General features: G+C 33.9%; 1 protein-coding gene across 1 annotated transcript in view; it reads right to left on the reverse strand.

Annotated features, from left to right (window-relative positions):
- LOC111059563 (PDZ domain-containing protein GIPC3) overlaps nt 1–12,385 on the reverse strand; it is a 43,042-nt gene extending 30,657 nt beyond the window's left edge. Inside the window, exon 1 of the mRNA XM_039439717.1 lies at nt 11,622–12,385. Within this exon, the coding sequence (XP_039295651.1) occupies nt 11,622–11,936 (315 nt within the window). The 5' untranslated portion in view covers nt 11,937–12,385. The remainder of the gene's footprint in view (nt 1–11,621) is intronic.
- Between the last annotated feature and the right edge of the window lie 6,727 nt (nt 12,386–19,112).

The following is a 19,112-nucleotide window of genomic DNA, read 5'->3' on the forward strand; positions in this document are numbered from 1 at the left end:
CTTTTTTACTGCATCTTTTTTAGAAATAGAATGGAAATAGTATCTTTGCTTAGAGATCACATTTTACTTCTTTTTTGGAAGTGATTTATATAGATTTATATAAGAAAGGGTAGAATATTTCAATTTTAATTCTATTGCTAAAATTAGCCCTTGTTATTCATAATTATGTATCTTTTCTCAATGATTCAATGTTGATTTCCATTTTAATTCTATCACTGAAAGTGGCCTTTGTTATGTTATGTTTTTGAAGGACCGGATTCAAGGATCCAAAAGTTCAAAGAGCCTCACACGTCAACCGAAGCTTATTGTGTGTCCCAAACCCTTGCTATTCATAATCACGCATCTTTCCTCTATTTATTTATTTACAAAAATGCATACAGGTATGGGAACAACAGCCATTATAGCCCAAAACTGTTCCCGATTCAATATCACAAAGTTCTTCATAAGTAACATGAGAAAAAAGTTAATGTTCAAGTTTTATTAAAGAGAAGTTCAATTTAAACAATATAATTTTTCATTTAATTTTTAGCATTGTCAGTTTTTTAGATTGGTAAAGAAAAATTGAATCTATGATTATATCTCATATTATAGTTCAATTTAAACATAACAATTTTTCATTTAATTTTTACAATTGTCAGTTCTTTAGATTGGTAAAGAAAAATTGAATCTATGATTATATCTTATATATTATTCAATGTGGAGATTTAATAAGGAGTGTGTTCAGAATATTTTAGTGGAATTAATCAATGAAATGCTATTATAATGAATGGCCAGAACATTAAAAATGTACAGCCCTAGAAGATAGTATTGACTTTTCAAATAATTTAGTAGACCAACTTTGAAATATTAAAATGGCAACTACCTGTGTTCATTGATACAAATATTCAGCTTTGCTATTAAAGGCAACATTTTAATTCAAATTTCAAATTCAAATGAGATTTAATTCAATTTATGCTCACCGAATAAAGATGCGTACTTTTATTTCATACAAGTTTTCATATTTATTTCATTCCCATGTAAGTTATAGTAAACTGTTATAGTAAACAGTTATAGTAAACTGTTATAGTTATAAGTTATAGTAAACAGTGAAAAAGTATGGATATACAACAGAGTATAGTAAACTGCTATAAATATATAAATAATATTGTTGTGATGTACCGTACTCTACTTTTCATAATTTCTGATTATGTGTAATGTATCAATTGAATAAATAAATGAATTTATTACAAATCTAAATTACACCTATGGTTGATGGATCATTCTCCGGTTGAGATTAATGAGCTTTTGACCATTCTTAGATGAATCACCTTGACAGTCACTTGTTTCAATTCTTTCAGTATTTTATTAATGATTATTATGATTTCTCCATGGTGTGTGTGTCTGTGTGGGATGATTTAAGATAATTAAATTTAATTAAGATAAGTATTTTCATTTGATTTTATAGATAAGCATTTTTAGTTGAGTTCCGAATGTATTTCACTCCTGTTTGCAGACAAAATTTTTCTTAAGCAAACATTATTGTATTCAATGATCTGCAATATCATTTGTATAATGGAATTTGTCATGTAAGCGATATCATTGAATAAAAGTTGATTTGATTTGATATTATTATTTAGCTACTACAAACTTTAACATTAAAATTTAAATGAAATTCACCACACTAAAGTTAGTAATTAGTTTCACATGCTGAATTTCAGTTTGAAATTTGAAATTCAGACTTAATTTACTGAAGAAGTAGGTTTCAAAATAATGAATTTCAAGTACCGTATCACTCGACGCAGGTACACCTACAACAGGCGTTAAATGTATAGAAACAGTCTTGAAATTTCCTTTTCTCCTAAATCATTGTAGTTTGTCTCAGCCAGTATGGCTTCACTCTTATCGGACAAGGTTTCAAGTGAAGCGTATCACATAAATAAATTTAAAAGAGAGAGAAAACTGAGAGAAAGAAGGAAGGAAATAAGGCAAGAGGAAGAAGGAAAAGAAGAAGTAGCCTTTAGGAAGAAGACGGAGGAATAAAAGAGAAAACTGCTATAAAATATTAAGAGAGGAAAGTATCGTATTTTTTATGTCAGTAAACCTGTCAAGATATAGTAATGTCACTTCCTCCTCAGTTTCTCTAAAAATATTTTTCTTATCTTGATTGCAAAATTCAAATTCATTCAATCACGATAGATTGCAATTTGTAATTAAATTACCTAATTGATTAATATTTATTTACTTTTATTCCCAACTGTGTTAGTTAATTATTAATGCACATTGTTTCTAATTGTTTCAAATTCATTCAAGAACGATAGGCTAAATTGCAATTTTAAATTAAATTTCCTAATTAATTAATATTTATTTTCATTCCCCACTGAATTATTCCATAATTAATGCTTATTGTTTCTAATTAATAATAATACTGAGGGTGATGCCCACATTGAAGCTTCAAGGCTTGTGCGTGGGTAATGAGCGACAGGGATGATGATGAGAGATGACGACTACTTAAAATTAAAAAGAGCTTATTTGTTTAAAATTCATTCAAGAACGATAAATTGCAATTTGCATCATTTATTTTTATTCCACCCTGAATAATTATTGCATTGTCAATGCTTATTTTGTTTCTACATAGGCTAGTAGAAAAAATCTTCAAAAATCCTAAATCATACTTTCATTTCGGATTCAAACGAGTAATGTCTCATTTATCTTTGTATTGTAATTCTATGAATGAAAATAAACTGAATTCTATTGACAATTTGATACATGGGGCACTGTCATAATTTATAACTTACATTTAATAGTGAGGTCCACGTTATAATGGAAGTATTTGATAACATTGGTGATGCTATCCTTGTCTCTCATTCGACAAAGCAAATAGCGCTGTCCGTTTCTAGCTCAGCAACGTTGCCAGATCGTTTTCTAACAGTGTAGAAATATAATTAATTAATTATTAAATCTCAATTATAGGAATTTACTATTCAATCATTGAAAACTCTATTTTCTTAAAAGACATAATCGATTATTTTAAACAAGAATGAACAGTTGACATCACATCAGATATACGGGCATCAGCTATCCGGTCGACAGAATAGAAGAGAATAATTTTTTATTTGTTGACGTGGCAAAGTTTGGACAGTAATTTCCACTCTACCACTCAGCCACGAACACAGAAGGCAGTGCCAAGGCAGAGAGTCGGCAACACTGTTCTCCTATCTTTCTCCACTGCCATTACAACGTGGACCTCACTATTCACATATGGGGCACTAGCCCAACTTTATAACTTACAATATTATTGACCGAGCGGAGAGAGGTCTAAGATTCAAGTCGACGGTTTGGCATTTCTCTTAATGTTTAAATATTTATATGTTGTGCATTTACGGCGAAACGCGGTAATAGATTTTCATAAAATTTGACAGGTATGTTCCTTTTTTAATTGCGCGTCGACGTATATACAAGGTTTTTGGATATTTTGCATTTCAAGGATAATATAGAAGGAAAAAGGAGCCTCCTGTATACGCCAATATAAGATTAGAAATCAGATTATAGAAATTATTCATCATAAATCAGCTAACAAGACGTGATTACACAGATATGTGGAGAAGCCAGTCTATTGCTGTATTTCCATAAGGTCTATAGTTTCAATCAGGTACTTGTAGATGAGAATACTGCGTGAGGTCTACTCTACTGTTCACAGAACTACTAGTTGATATAATAATTTATTGTAAATTATTAAGGTTGTAATTATTATTGTAACTTATTCTAACCTGTTTAAGGTTGAAAGCAGTTCTGGGTGAATGCCTGTTGCTTACACCAGGATTTTATCCTATTCTCCATGAATAAATAAAATAAAATACTAATGAAAAAACTGGGTTGTTGTCAAAAATATCACTTATTTATTGTCAAAATCAAAAACATTGGTTCAACACCAATGGTGTCATCTGCTTTCTCATACTGAATATTACACCATTGGTGTAGAAACAATGTTTTTGATTTTTACAATAAATAAATGATATTTTTGACAAAATCCCAGTGTTTCCATTATGGATAGATATCACAATATCTCACCAGCGACAGTATCTGAAGTGAAAATAAAATAATTTTGGACTAAGTTTATCAAGTCACTAAGTAATTTTTTTCTCATCTAGAAAAAAATTGGGGTAAGAGATACCAGTTTTCCAGGACAATCAATATATTTAGAATTTCAAGCCATATAATGGATACAAGCTAAATTGCAGTGAAACTGTGTGAAAAATAACAGGAAAATTCTGTTACACATAATAATAACATGAACTATTAGGGGAAACTTGAAAAAACTATGTTTAGTGAGGTCCAAGTTATAATGACAGTATTTGATCAACTTTGGTTTTGCTATCCTTGTCTATCATTCGACAAAGCCCGTGGTACTATCCTTTTCTAGGTCCATAATGATGGACCTCGAATATTAATTACGAACAGAAAATAAAATAATTTTTGACTGAAGTTTTTCAAGTCACTATCTATTTTTTCTCATCTAGGCCGAATTGCTGTTACGAACAGAACTGATCTTATGAGAAAGAAACCAGTGAACTATTAGTAACACTCTTTAAATAGCTAAATGAAGTAGCTTCAACCATAGAGAAACAATAGCATAAGTAGATATCCCATAGGGCGTTTATGTCGCAACTTTTACTGTTATCTCAAGCCGATAGTTCATGTAATTCTTTCCCGTGAAGCTGTGTGACGCTCGTAGTCTCTCATATTGTGCCGTTCATACACTCTCACCCCAACAAAACAGAAAAATTCTACAATAATCGACAGTAATCGGCTTGAGATAACAGTAAAAGTTGCGACATAAACTCCCTATACCATGGGATATCTACTTATGCTATTGTTTCTCTATGCTTCAACTGATACTGGCCTTTTTCAATGGATAATAATTGTCTAATTAAGCGAGCTGTATAGTTGAGTGATGTAAATTATTTGAGCAATCAATCGTTTAAAGTTCTTATTAGCTAAGAATAGCAACTCGAACTAATAACTCTTTTTTCTCTGCTCAACTGTCTGTCGATGTGTGAACACTCCCATAAGAACCAATGTTAATTTGGAGTTGATTCTGTTCCTGCATGTTACGAAAACACCAATTTAGTGCCTATAGTGAGGTCCACGTTATAATGACAGTGGATATAGATAGGAGAATAGCGATGCCGATTCTCTGCTTTAATTAATTATATTTCTACACTGTCAAAAACATACTTGGCATCGTTGTGGACCTAGAAAAGGATAGTACCACCGGCTTTGTCGAATGATAGACAAGGATAGCAAAACCAAAGTTGATCAAATACTGTCATTATAACGTGGACATCACTATAGTACACAAATTCATCTCAACTCCACTATTAAAATCAAGCAACTACTAGTTGAACCTCTAATATAAGCTGTGAACCTCTTTGAGGTGTAATATTTTCTTGTGATGTATTTTCAGTAAATAAATAGAAAATAATTTGACTAAGGTAACAAACAAGATGAGAAAATCGTCAAAAATTTGCAATAAATTGAAATTGATTGAAATATAAAAACAGAATGTACCAGGTGGCCCATAAGTTAGTAATAGACATATATTCCATTTTGCTGTGTATCATCATAGAGAAACAATAGCGTAAGTAGATATCCCATGATATAGGGCGTTTATGTCGCAACTTTTACTGTTATCTCAAGCCGATTATTGTCGATTTTTACTGTTTTGACCGGGTAAGAGTGTATGTACGGCACAATATGAGAGACTACCAGCGTCATAAAGCTTCACAGGAAAGAATTACGTGGACTATAAGCTTGAGATAACAGTAAAAGTTGCGGCATACACGCCCTATACCATGGCATATCTACTTATGCTATTGTTTCTCTATGTAGACATGAATTCCATTTTGCTGTGTATTATCATAGAGACACAATAGCGTAAGTAGATATCCCATGGTATAGGGCGTTTATGTCACAACCTTTACTGTTATCTCAAGCCGATTACTGTTGATTATTGTCGTTTTTTACTGTTTTGACCGGGTAAGAGTGTATGTACCTTTGACCAGTTATAGAATAGACACGCTGGGAAGTCTAGCCTCTGAAGCCAACATCTACTGCCATATCTCCAAATCGTGACGTCATCATCGGATAGAAAAATTTCAGATAGTGTCTATTTCAGAAGGATGTAAATTATTATTCATTAAAATGATAAACTCCAGTTGCGCTCCCGCTGAAATAGACACAATCTGCTATGGAAAACAATGTAAACAAACTCTACAGAAAAGTTTTCTATCTGATGTTGACGTCACAATTTGGAGACATGGCAGTAGATGTTGGCTTCATCGACTTTCAGTATGAATATACAATAGGCCGTGTCTATTCTATAACAGGTCTAAGGTATGTACGGCACAATATTAATTGATTGATTGAGTACTTTATCTATGTAGATTACAATATATACTGGCTTATACACTTATATACAATAGCTTACTATACAGCAAAATTATAGATGAATTTACATAATATAGACTAAGAAAATAATTATTGAACTGTATATGATATGAAAAAGCAATTTGTAATTTAATAACTATAGATAATAATTATATTGTTATACATCTACGTAAATTGGCGGAGCTTTGGATATATCAATGTCCATTCTTCGGAAAGAATATTAAAAATATCCTCCCCACTAACTCTCTACCAAATATGAGAGACTACCAGCTTCATAAAGCTTCACAGGAAAGAACTACGTGGACTACCAGCTTGAGATAACAGTAAAAGTTGCGACATAAACACCCTATACCATGGGATATCTACTTACGCTATTGTTTCTCTATTGTATTATTTCGTTGAATGCATATTTGTCAACTGACTTTGGGCCACCCTGTATGAGGATAAAATAAAATATAGAATAGTGCAAAAAGAAGACAAGCAAAATTCATTCAATACTGAATAAGGGAATGGAGAAACAGGAGAAGGTAAAAATGGAAGCAAAGATAAAGAAAAACTAATTATCGGTCGGTCACCCATCCAAGCACTGTCCCGAGTTTTTGTGACACAACCCAGTTCTAACAGGCCTTATCCCTACATCAAGGCAGCAGTTAAATTACGGTTATGACTCATACCCAAATTTATAGGGTGTGTAACACGTGTAGAGATTTTTTAATGTAAACCAGAATCGCGCAAAAAGCATATTCAAGTTATCAGGCTACTTATCTACAGCGACTTCCTAAACATCTGCCTTTTTACTTCCGTCTGAGCTCCAGAACCACACACATTTATATCTATGTATATAACGCTCATATAGTGGGTTCCACACACATATACCTATGTATCGGCTTGCTATAGATAGGGGTCATATATGCAAGAAAATAAATATAGATATATAACACCTACAATATTCTCATGAAGGAAAACATCTGCTTGATTATGACTCATGAATTGAAACGATTTTCAATTGTTCCACTTGAAACAAACTGGATATTGATTGTAGATACTTGAAAGTTAATCAATAATATCAAGTCAATTGTTCCACTTGACTTGAAACAAACTGGATATTGATTGTAGATAGGCCTACTTAAAGGTTTATCAATAATACTGGCTGTTAATGATACGGTATTGCATAAAATTGTAAAAATATTGCGACAAGTTATCTCAATAATATTGTCAGAATTATCAATTTTTATTAGTGTGAATAATTCATTGTGATAGCGAAGTAATTTGAAATCTTCTTATTGAAAACTTGTTTGATTTGATAGTCTTTGGCCCGGTTGCACAAGAGCCGGTTAAATTTAAACCGTGATTAATTTCACGAGAACCAATCAGAGAATCCGTCTTTTCAATAAAGCCTTTAAATTTTAATCGTGATTAATTTCACGAGAACCAATTAGAGAAGACGTCTTTTCAATAAAGCCTTCTCTGATTGGTTCTCGTGGAATTAATCACGGTTAAAATTTAACCGGATTTTTTGCAACCGGCACTTTAATTTGAAGGCTATATTTACAATAAATTTTATTTATTTCAATAAATAATAAGGCATTATTCAATGAAAAAATTATATGGCTCAATTTATTGTAAAAATCGTTTGTTTGAAAAATGGTTAACTTAACAAATTACAATACGGTACCGTAATTTGGGGAAAGAGATAACAATTTTCCAGGACAATGAATTTATTTAGAATTTCAAGCCATATGTGGTACAAGCTAGATTGCAGTGAAACTGTGTGAAAAATAACAGGAAAATTCTCTCACAAATAATAGACTAATAACATAAATTATTTGGGGAAAACTTGAAAAAACTATGTAGGCTAGGTACATTCATTGATCATTCAATAATATATTACTCATTTAGGCTAGGCGCTCACCAGTTAGTCAAGACAAGACATGATCAAACACGTTTAGTCACAATTCTTCACATAGCTGCTTATGAAGAAATGTCTAAATTGCAATGACTAATCAATGTGAGTTGCGTCATAAGCAACTATGTGAAGTATTGTGACTAAACGTGTCTGATCATGTCTTGTCTTGGCTAACTGGTGTGCGCCTGGCCTTACTATGTATTTCAAACTCATAAAAACACTTCACTTGAATGGGCTACTTTAATAAACTAGTAGTTCTTGTGAACAGTAGACCTCACGCAGTATTCTCATCCACAAGTACCTGATGTCAACTGTTTTTAATGTTAACAAAATCAGTTCGCGTTTGAATTGGTATTCCATAATTTATTAATAATTATGTTAATTTAAACAATGAATGGAATATATTTCTATTCCAGAATTTATATAATATTCATCCAGTTCCGTGATAATCTTTCCATCTAATGAAAATTAATTTTTTTCAATCAAAAATATCATAATTTCTTCAGCATTATTTCGTTCATTTGATTATTTTTAATCACCTATTAAATTGATTTTTTCGAATGTGAGAATATTGATACTGATGGACACGCATAATAATACTATGACTGCAAAACAAAATATTAAAGCCAAAGACCTTAAAGCTGCGATTAGACCAAATTTATGAACAAAATGTTAATAACTCAATCCTTATAGATTATATTAGATTGAACATAACTTATCAACACACGATGAACATGTGTGTTTGTCAACTTACGTTCAATCTAATGGAATCTATAAGGATTAAGTTATTAACATTTTGTTAATAGCTTTGGTGTAAGCCCAGCTTGAAGATGCATACCTCTTCAAGGTCTTTGATTGAAACTATAGACCTTATACAAATACAGTAATAGACTGGCTTCTCCACACATCTGTGTAATCACTTGTCAGCTGATTTATGATGAATAATTCTATAGTCTGATTTTTACTCTAATATTGGCGTATGAAGGAGGCTCCTTTTTCCTTTTATATTATCCTTGAAATGCAAAATTTCCAAAAACCTTGTATATACGTCTACGCGCAATTTAAAAAGGAACATACCTGTAAAATTTCATGAAAATCTATTATCGCGTTTCGCCGTAAATGCGCAACATATAAACATTTAAACATTGAGAGAAATGCCAAACCGTCGACTTGAATCTTAGACCTCACTTCGTTCGGTCAATTAATAAAACAATATTGAAACTTGAAGTACCCTTTATTATTTAAAATATTACAACGACTAGTTTCGACCATAACTTAGGTCATTTTCAAGTCAAAACTAGTCGTTGTAATATTTTAAATAATAAAGGGCACTTCAAGTTTCAATATTGTTTTATCAATTTATACTCATCTATATTGATTTATAACTGTAAAATAATTACTATGGAAAAGAAAAAAGGTTTAGCACTATCAGTAGACATAGGTAGTAATTTCTGGAGTCTGGCCCTCTTACTTGGGGGAAACTTGTTAAGAATAACCAACTTGTGATAAGAAATTACAAGAGCCGCTAAAATAATGGTACATAGTACACGGTGTAGGCTTCAAGTTACAAGTTATACTTACCGTGGTAATTGATTTTAACCGGTTCAGCAAGTTATGAATGTGGTTGATGTTTCAAGCAATTACCAAAGCTACATATTTTCTAGATCTAAGGCTCAACTCACACTTACGCGACCCAAGTCGAGAAGAGACTCGACTCTAGTGGAGAGCATGTATTTCCAAATGGTGACACTCAGACCAGTCGATTCTAGTCTCCGCGACGTCACCATTTGGAAACACATGCTCTCCACTAGAGTCGAGTCTCTTCTTGACCTGAGTCGCGTAAGTGTGAGTTGAGCCTTAGAAATAATGAGCTACAGAAATTTCTTTATTGTGAGGAGATTTAAGTTATAATATCAGCACCTGATTGATATATGGGTTTGCTCAGTGAGTAAAGAATGTAATTACATTCTTTAGGTTACGCACTGGGTTTTCTATCCTTGTCTGTCATTAGACAAAGCAGTAGGCTCCATCTTTTTCTATCTCAGCACCGTTGCCAAACTGTTGCAGTTTATGGAGAAATATATGAGCGACCAGAATACTTAATCTTCATCATGAAAAATAAATTTCTTAATGAATATGAAATATTTGATCACCATTAATTAACAAGAATTAACTATAACTATAAACCACAGCTGTGGTTTTCTGTAAAGAGTAAAGTTTTTAGCTCAAAAATTTCTAGTTTCATTCCAAATGTAGACTTTTTGAATAATTATAAAGTTACTGTTGGTTCTAGACTCTAATAGTACCTATTTGATTCAACATTTTCTCGTTTATCTGAGTATTAAAGAGGGTAAATTGTATTTTGAGAAGTGAAAGTGACATAACCAACATTTTCAACCTGCTGCCGGGCTTGGTGAGGGATCTTCCTATAGGTGTTTTCAAGAAGAGGCTGTCAAAGTGGCTGATTGAAAGAAGCTATTACAGTATCAATGATTTCCTTGGGGATAGCTTTGAGGGACTGTGATGCCACGCCATCTTGATTATCAAGTTTAGTTTTTTTTGACGCGATCTATCCGGGAACACCTGGCTGACGATCAAGACTTTGGATATATTGATTTGGACAGTAAAGTATAAATTGGAAATGGGACAGTTTTGGGCATGAGCCTGTTCCTCATGTTAAGTATCAGTAATTCTGTAAACAATGTGATAAATAAATAATATTACTATATGAGATATACCAGGATGACTTAAATCTCAGCTATCGTCTACTATAGGAGGGCAGTGGGCAAAGAAAATTGACAATTATGCCGTCCTATCATTTCTATCATAAAATGAATCACACTGTACTTTCTCCACCTGGTGTCCTAGTGAGAATCTCCAGATTTTTCTAGATATCCTCTTTACACTGTCTATAATAGGAAGGCCCGGTTGCACAAAAGCCGGATAAATTTTAACCGTGATTAATTCCACGAGAACCAATCAGAAAATCCGTCTTTTCAAAAACGCTTGGTTCTCGTGGAGTTAATCACGGTTAACTGTGATAAGGATCTTATTCAACAATAATCACATTAGTTGCTATACTAAATCTAATTTACTAAGGGCCGTTTGCACAGTGAGAGTTTAAACTAAATTTAATTTTAAACTGGATTAAATCTGTATCATGTCTAGTTTGTTATAATGTATTTCATTTTGAGTTTAAACCACCAGCTGATTAAATCGAGTTTAAGCTTTGACAGTGCAAACGGCCCTAAAAACTTTAAGAAAAATTGACAATTTTCAAGATACTCACATCTTCAGGAGGAAAATCATAGCATTCCGATATCTTCTCGTACAACTCCTTCACATTCGAAAATCCAGAAATAAGTCCCGTGGGACTTCCTTGTGCCTGTTGACAGTGAAACACCAACTTTTGTTTGGGCGGTTGTTCAGCCATCGCTAAGCCACTATCCAAATTATTATTTGCGTTTCTATTCTGTGCCCCGTTCTGTTTTTTAATCGGTTCTTTCTTGTTATTTACCTCAGTTTCCTTGTAATTGTTGTTCGCAGTTGGTGTAGAAATATCTTCCCTTTTCACGTTTTTCAACAACGATGAAAACAATGGCATTTTGGGGTGTCAACCAACTACCCCACGCAACTATCTAAACTTACAGACAGATTTCAAGGTCCAAAACATACTAAAACAAACATAATCCACAACTTAACTGCTTTCAAGTGTTTTATTGATTATGTTTCAAGCACTGAACCACTTGTAGATAAGCGTAAAAGATAACGGAACTTCAAAAACTAACCTTAGAAACTTTGAACGCGCATTGTAACCTAAAAAAAGTTTGAAAACTTTAGAACGTTATTCACATTTTCACACAAAACCACTAACTTTACAGCACGGAAAGGACGAAGATATGCACAATTTGTGATTAACAATACTTTATAAGTAAAAAAGGCCGATAATCAGAAATATTTTAGGAAAATACTAAAACTTTGTATTGTAAACTGAACTGAAGTTGAATGCAGAACTGTCACTGTCAGAATGGGTAGGGCATGTTCTTCGTGTGCAAGTTGCACGCATGTGCACTAGCAAGAAAGCTCATGATACAAAACGTATTCACAGAGCTGCTCATTTGATACGGATTAAACACTGTTGCAAATGACCATATTATTTGAAGGGGGTAGCCGTCTAGTTGTCGCCCCGACTACTAGACACCTGGTCATTTTGGCCATAGGCGACTACTTGTACCCTCGTAAAAATATGCCATTGCCGTCAAGTTGTCACCCCGACTACTTGACACCTACTGGACCAAAGGTGCCAACTAGTCATAACCGTAAACGACAACTTGACACTCCGCACCCTCACGTCAGGGTGACCCCTCGACTAGTTGACACCTACAGAGCACCAGTTGGCACGACTTACACCCCCGAAGCGTAGAGAGGAGGGATCAATCAATTTTTATTATTGGTTATGATGTAGAATTTTCCAAGCACTTTTGGTTCAGTAACATTTTCCCGTCAAACGCACGGTTTGGGAGATATTCGCCGTCTTTGCTATTTTTAGGATAAATTTTTTCGAGTTTGTTGAAACAGAAAAAATGAATAATACGCCCTTTTGATGACTGAACCAGATGTAGAACATAATTCTAAACACATTTTGCTCAGTTATATCATAGAGAAACGATAGCGTAAGTAGATATCCCGTGGTATAGGGCGTTTATGTAGCAACTTTTACTGTTATCCCAAGCCGATAGTTCATGTAGTTCTTTCCTATGCAGCTGTGTGACGCTGGTAGTCTCTCAAATTGTGCCGTTCCTACACTTTCACCCCAACAAAACAGTAAAAATTGACAATAATCGACAGTAATCGGCTTGAGATAACACTAAAAGTTGCGACATAAATTCCCTATTCCATGGGATATCTACTTACGCTATTGTTTCTCTATGGTTATATTTTCCCGACAGACGCACCGTTTACGAGTAAATTGAGCCTAATGCTAGGACTGTCAAATTTTCATTCATCAATGAATGATATGGCAGATGAATGTATCAGTCTGGTTATCAACTGAGGTATTACATGAAGTCTGGTAATTATTATGAGGATAAATAATGATTCATACACACTTGCGCTCAGATTGCAATCAGACCATAAGAAGGCCAATGAGAATCTTCAAGTTGTGTCTGTGTCTTCTACACTCACAGACACTGTTCAAACAAATTTTATGAGTATACTTATTAAGAAGAGTAGCGTTAAAGATGTTTCATATAAAAATGATACCGGTTTAAAGTTTATTGATTACTCAAGATTACAAATAACTTTTCACTAATGCTAGACAAATATTTTGAGGCTCTTTCAACATCCAGTCTGTTTCTATACTCTTATTCTTGATTGCACCATGGTTGCATAACCATGAAGAGCCAGCCGGAATGGTGATTTCTTGTGGAGTGGAGTCGAGGGGATAGGTTGTCGTGACCGTAGACGACTACTTGTACCCTAGTAAAAATATGCCACTGCCGTCAAGTTGTCCCCCGGCTATTTGACACCTACTGGACTGGAGGTGTCAACTAGTCCCGACCGTAAACGACAACTTGACACCTCGCACCCTTATGACAGGGTGTCCCCCCGACTAGTTGTCACCTCCTCAGAAAGGATACAACTAGACGGGTATGGCTCACGTCTACTTGTCCCCTAAAAACCGGTTTTAAAAGGGGAAAACTAGTCGGGGTGGCACCTAGTCGCGTACCCTTTGAAGGCTTCAGACAAGATTGCCATTGATTATTTCTAACCAGCAGGTAACCCCTGCCCCGCAACGGTCTAATTTAAAACTTGACAAACTAAAGACTTGACCTACTAAAATATTGAAGAATTTAAAATAGGCCTTTAACCATCCTCGGTAAATGAAAAATCGTTATCCAAAATTTCAGTCGAGTAGTTAAGACGTTATGATGAGTCATTAGTGGATTTCCTATCCCATACGTGTATAAGCCAGTTCTATCCTTTATTGTATTATAGATTTCAATGCATTTAAATGGGAAAAGTTGGAATACAGGCTGGCAAAACAATTCAGAAATAACATGGAAATTATTGGCGAGTGAAGACAGATTTCCACATATCAGTATCAGAGTCAGTGATAAAATAACTATAATGAATTTCAAAGCTGGATTACCACATAATTACCACCTAACAGTGAACATGTCCGGTACAGTGAAAATAGTTATTTGTGCAACTAGTGCGCAAAGTGACAGTTTGCTGCACCGAAAGAAACGTTTACGCCCGAGCCGTAGGCGAGGGCGGAATGGTTTCTTGAGTGCAGCAGAGGTACTTTGCGCACGTATTTCACATTAAGTTTTTCCTACAGTTACCATTGAATATGAAAAGTGGGTAATTATTGGTAAAATTGCCTGAAATGCATCAAATGTTTTTCTGTGTAATTTTATTATTGATAAAAGCCTTAATTTATTGTCAAATTGAATAAAAATGTTGTCCTTGGTTATAATATCTAATACTAATAATTAGCGCGTTGTGCTTGGTTGCACCTCTGCTCACTATAGCAGCCACAGCAGTCACTGTTACCAACTTCATTTTGATTTTGCTGCACTGTTGCTCCATATAACCTACTAAGTATTTTGCGTTGCCATGTTGCAAATCTGGAGTGCAGAAAAATTTTTCCCGCACTAGAGCGGAAAAGCGATTCTTTGCGTTCTGTAATCAGTGCAGCAATGGCCACTTTTCAACGTAACTGTAGGAAAAATCATTTTCATGAGTTCTAATGGGACAATTCATACTCACCAACTCACTTGGCCGGGGTGCGTGAGAATAGTCTCATTAGAAGTTATGGGAATAATATTCTTATTGTACCGGACATGTTCACTGACACTGATATCTGAGAATCCGTCTTTATGGGACATTCACAATAGTCAAGTTTACTTGAATCTAAGTTTTGAGTAAAATGAATGATTTTTGTAAACTTGAGACTAATGTAAACGCTCCTTAACAGATTGATAAAAAGTGGGAAAAATGAATATCCACTGGATGAACTGAAAATGAATTGGATTGACGATTGCTAAAATTATTTAATTCTAATAAGAAAACAAAGATATTGTCAAATTTCACTAAAATTTTATTAAAAACTTTAAAACAGAGCCATGGTTTCACGTAGTTAACCAACGCATCATCAGCTGTACTGATTATCATGATGCGTTGGTTAACTACGTGGAACCATGGTTCTGTTTTAAAGTTTTTAATACATTTTTAGTGAAATTTGACAATATCTTTGTTTTCTTATTATGGAGAGATTTCACAACATCACCATCAATTCTACTTATTTAATTCTATTCTTCTTCTTTTCTTCTTCATCTTCTCCTACATCTTCTTCTGCTGCTTCTTCTTCTTCTCCAACCTCTTTTTTTTCTTCTTCTCCAACCTCTTTTTCTTCTTCTTCTCCTACCTCTTCTTCTTCATCTGCTGCTTCTTCTTCTCCTACCTCTTCTTCTGCTGCGTCTTCTTCTTCTCCTACCTCTTCTTCATCTTCTGCTCCTTCTTCTTCTTCTTCTCCTATATCTTCTTCTTCTCCTACCTCTTCTTCTTCTCCTAACTATTCTTCTTCTCCTACCTCTTCTTCTTCCTCATCTTCTTATTCTTTTCCTACCACTTCTTCTTCTTTTTCCTCATTTTCTGCTACCTCCTTCTCCTCATCTTCTTCTTAGCCCTTTCCCACTCAGGTAGGGTCAGCGTTCCGGATCAGTCGCTTTCAGGAGTCTTGGCCGTGGGCTTCGTTTGGTGTTAGTCCCTTCTCTGCAAGATCTTGAGCGATACAATTTTCCCACCTCTTCCAAGGTCTTCTCCTCTTCCTAGTGCCTTCGACATCTAAGTGGTCGATCTTTTTTCCCCCCTAGATAATCATCCTCCCTTCTCTCCACATGACCGTACCACTGCAGTCTTGTTTCCTGTATTTTATTTGATATTTTGACGTGGTAGAGAGGACGTTACTGTCCAAACTTCGCCACGTCAACAAATAAAGAGGTCATTCTATTCTACCATAGAGAAACAATAGCATAAGCAGATATCCGATGGTATAGGGCGTTTATGTCGCAACTTTTACTGTTATCTTAAGCCTATTGTCCACGTAGTTCTTTCCCGTGAAGCTTTATGACGATGGTAGTCTCTCCTACATTCTTACCCGGTCAAAACAGTAAAAATCGACAATAATCGACAGTAATCGGCTTGAAATAACAGTAAAAGTTGCGACATGAACGGCCTATACCATGTGATATCCACTTATGCTATTGTTTCTCTATGATTCTACTCTATATTTCTGTAACCTTCAATCTGTTTCTTATTATTTCATTTCGGATTCTATCCCTTCTAGTAACGCCGCAACTCCACCTCAGCATCTTCATTTCAGTAACTATTTAAATTCTTTTAGATAATTAACATAACATGCATGAAAATGTTTGCAAACATCAACCACTGTATTTGTTATAAAAATATGGCTTTATATGTTTATACAATATGACAAAAGTTACAAATTTACATTACATACAGGTTTTAAAAGATAATTCAACAATAAATTATGGTACAATATCCAACAGCCATTACCTTATAAATATTGAAACAAAAGAAATAACAATTGATGACTACTATGAAAAATGTAGCAGTTTATTACAAAAGAATTAGTCAATGTTGTTTTCCATCACGAACTAATCACTGCTCGTATTTAATCACTTTTTGTTTTTGAAAAATGTTGACTGTTGGTCGTTTTTTTAATTACAAATAAGTGATATTACAAAAGATCAATGATGTAGAATGTAGTGTAATATAGATTCTAGCACATACAACAGGTTGATGCCTATGATTCTAGTTAGAGACTAGATTGCTCTATGAGAGCGTTCTATGGTAATAAGTATCTCCGTTAAAACAGGCATGAGAAAGAAGTAATAAAAGACGTTCACTTTTTGTGTAGTTGAGAATTTGATATTGCGGTATAATTATTCATATTGAATGAAAAAGACTAGAAATTGTCAAAAAACCACAGATTTATTGATTCTTAGAAAGAACGGTTTCGGTTATTACACAATTGTCAATCTCTGATAATTTGAGTTTGACGATTAGAGAATTTGTCACAGGGTTTATCAGAGATTGGCAATGGTGTAATAACTAAAACCGGTCTTTCTAAGTATAAATAAATGTGTGTTTTTTGACAATTTCTTAGTCTTTTTCATTCAAAAGACGTTCAATTATAATAATACAGTACTTATTAGATTCGTTTAAATACTACAACATTCCAATTCACAATATACCTTACCTATCCAATACAATTACAATTCACAACTATTCATCTAATTATTACAAATAAATTGAGCTACAACTCTAGGGTTGCAATAATTATGATTAGAATATTCTTTAGATATAAAACTACATACAGTAACCAAATCCAACAAATAGTAATAATCAAAGACCTTAAAGAGATATAGACCCACAATGCCTATGCATTCCCAATGATAGCTCTTACTTAAAATTGAAGGCCGCCATTGGGGTATTTTAGCACGAGATATTATTATATATATATTTGTAATACTATAGATTACAAAGGGATTGGTATATAATAATCTTATAGGTTGCCCCCTCAATGGCCGATTTCAATTCCAAGTACGACACTAGTACTGCATGTGAGTCTATGCATCTTTAAGGTCTTTGGTAATAATAGTAAAATCACATATGGTAATTATTTCTTCTTCAATTTTTAAAAAATTCTATACTTAAAGATAAAAACAAAGCTGCTCACACTGAAAGCAACCTGCAAGTGCTCGCATTCAGTGTGAGTGTTCATATTGTTGAGTGTTTCAACTAGTTTTCTCAACTAGTCTACTTCAAGACTTGAACCAGCTAATTCTATATTACGAAATAGTTGATATAACCAACTCGTTACCTCAAACAGACGACTTGAACACTTTCAACAGTTAACTCTCAACCCTTTAACTACTTCAATCAGTTAACTCTTGAACCATCTAATTCTATATTACAGACGAATGAATAGCAATATCACCTCAATGTACTGCTTGGTTGTAAACAATTAACAAATTTCCAGTAGAATTATTCAGCCTTGTTGATATTGTAAACGATGTCATTCCATTACCAACTTAACGCTGAACTAGTTTAACTTAAACTGAATAGTAAATTAAATAAGAAAACCGATTCAAGTTTTAAGTTTCAGATTGACTTAAACTCGATTAACTTAAATCTAGTTTAGTAATCAATACTGAGCAAACGTCCCTTAGTCGACCTAAGCTCTTGAACCAGCTAATTCAATGTTTCAAAATTATAAAAAACTCGTTACCTCAAATAGACGACTTGAACGCTTCCACCAGTCAACTCTTCAACTCACTTGACGTTTGACGTTCTCTCAACTGTTCAACCATTTGGTTAACTACTATTCAGTTAACGTTGGCTATGACTTTGCTTACAAAATAGTTTGGTAAAATAGTTGATATAACCGACTCGTTACCTCAAATAGACGTCTTCAACGCTTTCAACTATTCCACTCACTTGACGTTTCACGTTGTGTCAACTGTTCAACCATTTGTTTAACTACTATTCAGTTAACGTTGGCTATGACTTAGCTTACAAAATAGTTTGGTAAAATAGTTGATTCGTTACCTCAAATAGACGTCTTCAACGCTTTCAACTATTTCACTCACTTGACGTTTGACGTTCTCTCAACTGTTCAACCATTTGGTTAACTACTATTCAGTTAACGTTGGCTATGACTTAGCTTACAAAATAGTTTGATAAAATA

The sequence above is a fragment of the Nilaparvata lugens genome, chromosome 13 (assembly GCF_014356525.2).
Source record: "Nilaparvata lugens isolate BPH chromosome 13, ASM1435652v1, whole genome shotgun sequence".
NCBI classification, from domain to species: Eukaryota; Metazoa; Arthropoda; class Insecta; order Hemiptera; family Delphacidae; genus Nilaparvata; species Nilaparvata lugens.